This window comes from Nanorana parkeri, unplaced genomic scaffold (genome assembly GCF_000935625.1).
Source record: "Nanorana parkeri isolate BGI_ZX_2015 unplaced genomic scaffold, ASM93562v1 scaffold351, whole genome shotgun sequence".
In the NCBI taxonomy this organism is placed as follows: Eukaryota; Metazoa; Chordata; class Amphibia; order Anura; family Dicroglossidae; genus Nanorana; species Nanorana parkeri.
In genome coordinates, this window is record NW_017306619.1 from 920812 (window position 1) to 926353 (window position 5542).

The 5542-nt window shown below is 46.5% G+C and overlaps 1 protein-coding gene across 1 annotated transcript in view; it reads right to left on the reverse strand.

Moving 5' to 3' along the window:
* The window catches only part of LOC108788780 (meiosis-specific coiled-coil domain-containing protein MEIOC-like), a 13098-nt gene that overhangs the window by 5390 nt on the left and 2166 nt on the right, over positions 1-5542 (reverse strand). Inside the window, exon 3 of the mRNA XM_018558637.1 lies at positions 2590-4246. Coding sequence (XP_018414139.1) covers positions 2590-4246 — 1657 coding nt within the window. The remainder of the gene's footprint in view (positions 1-2589; positions 4247-5542) is intronic.

Consider the following 5542-nt stretch of genomic DNA (forward strand, 5'->3'; position numbering starts at 1 on the left):
AAAAGATACACACCCACACACCCACACACACACACACACACACACACACACACACACACAGAGCAAAAAAAGATGAAATCAAAATGCAAAAAAAATAAATAAAAAGGATTTGGGACATTTATACACCTCCCCTAGATTCCTTTTAGCCATCAGGAAGGTAGAGGAGATCGGCAGGTCCTTTTCTAAGATGTCAAGTAAAAATATTAGTTTTCCTGTCCAGAAGAGGTCTAGATAGAAGAATTTTGGTACTTTGTAATGTCCAAAAGCAGTCCAACTGAGGAGTGGGCAGCAGCAAACTATTGCTAACAGGCTGAATGTAACAACAGGAAGTGGGAATTGCCTGAAGGAGCTGATGCCCAACGCTGGCATCAGATAAGGCCGAAATGTTCAACTCAATAGAACTTCAAGAACGTGAAAACAGAAAACAAGGTGGCAGCCTTGCAAATCTGGGAAACAGAGGCCTGAAGCCAAAAAGCCCAGGAGGCACTCATAGCACTCATGGAGAGAGTCTAACAGTGAAGGGGAGAACCGATCCTTGAAACCACAAGCCAGGACGATGATCTGTCTCAGCAACCTAGAGATGGTGGAAAGAGATATGGAGGTTCCTTTCTGGGGCCCATCCAGAATGGCAAAAAAAGGAATTGTCTTTCTGAAAGAAGCAGTGGCTGAGAGACTCACACAGTCCGGACCACGTCAAGACGGTGAAGTGAAATTTCTTTTCAATGAACCAGAGCTAGACAAAAAGGTACAGGGAGGACAATGTTCTGGTTAAAGTGAAAGGCAGAGACTACCAAGAAGGACGTCCTGGGCCATACCACCACCTTGTTCCTGTGCAAGACCAAAAATGTTTTTTTGCAAGGAAAGAAGCCGGTTCAGACAATTCCCTGTCAGAGGTGATGGCTACAAGGAAAGAAACCTTGTGGGTGAGAGTAGAGAGAGGAACATCTCTAGTGGGTCCAAACAGCAGATTCTGAAGTGCTGAGAGAACCAGATTTAGATCTCATGGAATCACAAGTTATTGGGCTCGAGTAGCCATGTGGGAGACCCCTCAGCACAAAGGTCTTAATCAAAGAGCGTAAAGCTAACAGTCTCTGAAACAGAATCAAAAGTGCAGACACCCAACTGCTGGAAGGAGAAAATCTGTCCCATGGAGAAGCTGCTGGGGTGGAATCCCGTAGACTCACACAAAGTGAAGTATGCCCTCCATATCTGATAATAGACCTTGTCATGGACTTCCCATCCTTATACGATCTTAGATGAAAAACAGCACTGTTGGAAGTTGATCCCCTAGCTTTAGGGTGGTGCACAAAACATCAACAACAATCAAAACAGTCTCCTTTAACTTGGTAGTAATAGCAGAAGACTGCAACTCCCTAGGTGCAAGGGCATCAGATGATTTCAGTGACTGAATCAGGTGGAGTGTGCAGAGGAGGGCTCAGAGGCTGCTAAGGCAAGATGCACAATCTGCTGGAAAGGGCATGGAAGCACGCTTGTGACCTTTTGTGAGTCAGTAAATAATAACTGGGTAATTTGGGTCATAAGGTCTTGCATGACTGTAGTTAAAGCCTCAGCTGAGAGAGCAGAGGACCCAGCCACACCAGACGGGGCCATGGAGGACTGCATAGACAGCAGGACTGCAGACGTCGGCACCATCAGTGGGCATGCTCCAAGCAGTTTCTGACCTGTTAGCAGAAAGTGAGAGCTGGGAGCACCCTACAAAGAAGAGGGTTTAGATGGCGCAGGTGACCAAAGTCACTGTCTGGAGAAAACATTGTCAATAGAACAGAAAGTGAGAATAAATCTCTCTAATGGAGCCCTGGATAGAAGTGAAGACCCAACAGGAGTTCTAATGCTTCCTCATTCCATCCAAAACAAGGAGAAAACGTTTGACTTAACATTAAATTTAAAGCAGAAAGTGACATTAAAGTCTAATTATTTTACCCTCCCCCCCCAATGCTGGTGTAAGGACTTACCTTAAATGATGCCTCTTGATCCGATCATCTTCTTCTTTCCAGTAGTTTTCAGGAGTCCCTCCAGCGCTGGTGCCGGTCCCTGATCTGGTGCTGACTGCTGTGTGTTCCCTGTCCCACAGAGTCTGTCCGGTGTGCACACTGCCAAGCTACGTCCATTGACCTACCCTGTGTCTCTCCTCTTCTCCCGCCCCATGATCCTTTGCGGCCGCCGAAGAATCTTCAGAACTTTGGACGGGAGCGCTCGGCGGAGACACAGGTAAGTTTTAAACTTTTTGGTAACTTTTTTGTTTTTGCATATATCTGCTGCTTGCTAGCAGTAGATACATGCAAAAAAAAAAATCAGAGGGTTATCAATCTTGCACAGTTGTACCGGCTCCTCTCCTCTTCCTGATATCACTGCACACTGGGAGCTTCTCACAATGTGCATTAGAAGCTACAGCAAGTCAGATAGAGCCCGCCTCATTTCATGGCTGGAGGACGTCCAGCATCATCTAGCATTTTCCTCCCCAAATAAAGAACGTTCCCCAATCACCAGATGAACAGGACATGCATTTCATTCCTCTCCAGCGACTGGCTTCATAATCACTGTAACAAGGTCTCAAGAATGTTCTCTTACCTTTTTCCTTTCCTTCTCTAGAGCCCGGAACTGCTCACAGCATTCTTCTAGCTGTAAATGGAGTTCATTGGCAGGTCCGCTGCGGTTTCTCGAAGGGCGGCATCTGTTGAAGGGGGCCGGAAATGGAAAGTACGGCGGGGGGATTTCACCGCAGAACAGGTCATTTATAAAAGGTTGGATCTGATTGATGTCTTCGTAATGGAACAGATCGATGAGGTCGGAGAACGGGAAAGGTGGTGGGAAAGACATATTTGTTGTTGGAGAAAATAACTGTGGGTTAAAGGAAGGAAAATTCTGATTCTGCTTTAAATCGGACATGAGGGAAAAAGGAGGCAGAAAGGAAGCATTCACGAAGTCAGACATGTTTCCCAAGTTGGGCTCCTGTTTGCGTTGGAAAGGGCTGCAAGGAGGCGGGTTTTGTTTGACGCCGCCATGTGGCATATTCCAAGTTCTTCTTCCTCTTCGGTCGGGATTTCCGTTGTTTGGCGGGTTTGCTCTTTTGGGCAGTTTGTGAAGCCTGTCGGAGTTATTCTGTCCAGAACCCAGCTGAGGTGGTGACCAGTTGGGGGGGTAACCTAATGGTGCGTTTCGATATATGCCTTCCTTACTAGGAGATGAGCGATTGAAACACTTGCTGCGCCTCTGATTTTCATCAATAAAGCTAGAAAATGGTATATGATTGGTCATTCCGTTTAAATGCCCATCCTTAGCAGAAAGCGGCAATGGTGGTTGAGAGTAATACCCTGGACAATGGGTTGGAGAACCGTCAGACAGAGAAGAACTTGCAGGAGATGGCAAAGGGCTAGTTGCCGTTTTCTGGGTCCCGAGCGTTTCGCCATCTAACCATCTGTGACTCTGGCTAGCCAATGGGAAGCCCTCATTTGGGCTGATGCAAGGAACCGGAGACTTTGCATAGGGCTCCTTTTGGATTTGAGGAGCAATATTTTCACGGCATTCGAAAGTCCCGACTTTTGGAAAACCGCTGTAGCTCTCTGACCCTTCCTTGTAGTGCGTCTTCTGTGTGGTCGGATGGAAACCGTGAGTTTTAGCAAACTGCTGATTGAACTGGAATGCTGGTGGCTTCATGCTCAGTGGAGAAAAGTCACTGGAAGGTTTTGCATATGTTTCTTTTCCCCAAGTTTCTCGAACGCCAGGTACGTAATTCGTTTGACCGGTTGGACTACCCCTACTGAACTTGACTCTCCCCTTGTCATTTTTCCACGAGGGCCGAGGTACTCCAGAGTATTCTTTTGCTCTCTTCTGCGAACTGGGGCAGGCACTAGCAGCTTTGCTTCCAGAATCTCTTCCGTTTAACTTGACGAAGCCGTCGACAGTCTGATTAGGCCACTCGATGGGCTGGAAAGAGGAATTCAGTTCCAAGGCTTGATTTTCAAAGTAAAGGCCTTGGAATACATCTTCCAGTTGTGGACTGCAGGTCTCAGGGCTGGAAACCCAAGAATCCAGCAAGCCCAGGTCTTCAAACCCTCTCTGAAGGCTTTCAATGTCCGGTAATTTTCTTGCAGGCTCCTGGTAAGTTTGGGGGCCAATTACGTGGGAGATGTCGACATTTCCAGGAAGGATGGTGGGAAGATATTCAGAGAGATTCTGGTGGTCGCTTGCAGCCCACAGTGGGGGAAACAGTCTAGATAAGGAATCCCTGAAAAAAAAAGAATAAGGGAGGATGGTAAAAGATGATTAGGCACTTTGCTCCGTATCACTGGCCATATGCATATACGTGGCAGCACAGTGGTGGGCTTTACATCATGCTGCCACATACTTGCATATGGCCGGCATTGCTGTTTTGTTTGAAGAGCATGCTCAAATATGTGCCCCCAGCACTATGACTATGCTGTCACCAACAGTTCTTGGAGCTGGTAGGAGGGGCTCCTGATCATGTGATCAATATGACAGCCAATCACAGTGATCACATGATCAGGAAAGCCCAGACATGTATATTTCCTTAAAGGATGGCTCCCAGCAGGAAGGGGTCAATAACCACTACAGAAAAAAAAATGTCCAATCAGTTCACAATTAACAAAGAGGGGAAAACTTAGTACAAAGGAAATAAAGTATTCACAGGTTTTACCCCCAAGACGTTTTACAGAGCAACTCCGGGCAATATTAGATGAATATTTATTCTTCTATTAAATGCAGCTAGAATATCTGAAGTCAAAGTTGAGCTTCCTCTCCTTACTGGACAATGCTTCTAAGTTTTTAACCCTTTGATAGGACCAACAGTGTCTAGTATGCAACTGATAATGAGATCTGACAGCACAGTACAGACGGGGTTAATAAGAGCAAACCACTTCCCAAAACCCCCCCTCCAACCCCCTCTATGGAAAGCTAGGTAAGGTTTTTAAGCACTTAATGTGAACAGCAACTTTACAATGTAAATAACAAACATAAAAGTAGATGTTATCCCAATTTGCAAAAGTGGTAATACACTTTAAATTTGCCGTTCCATTAGCTTACTGTAGTCCTTGTGCCAGACTTTCTTTAACCCTTTCGCTGCAAACGGAATAAGGCATACATTGCTGGCAGCGGGCCCCTGTACACTTCTGGAGGCAATAGCTTCCTGGATAGCTTTGCTGCCCCTCCTGCAGGCCCAAGACCGCCATTGCGGGTGTCGGCGGAAAGCAGGGAGAGAGACCAGTGAACACCCGTTTGCTGATCTCCTCCCTGCTGAAGGAATCGGAAGTGATGCTTATTTCATCACATGCGGCTTCAGAGCTGGGGAGGAAGCTGGTCAAGCATGATCTGTGCATGATCAGCTTCAGTGAAGTGCCTGTGAATGCATGCATACTAAGACAAGCACGCATGGGTGCACATACATTCCTCAAGAACCGTCCGAAATGCGCACAATGTATGGCCACCTATATTGCACATTTCCCCAAGCAAGTAAAAGACACGATCACCTGCCCACTCACAGCAAAATAACAGTGTGTCCTGATAG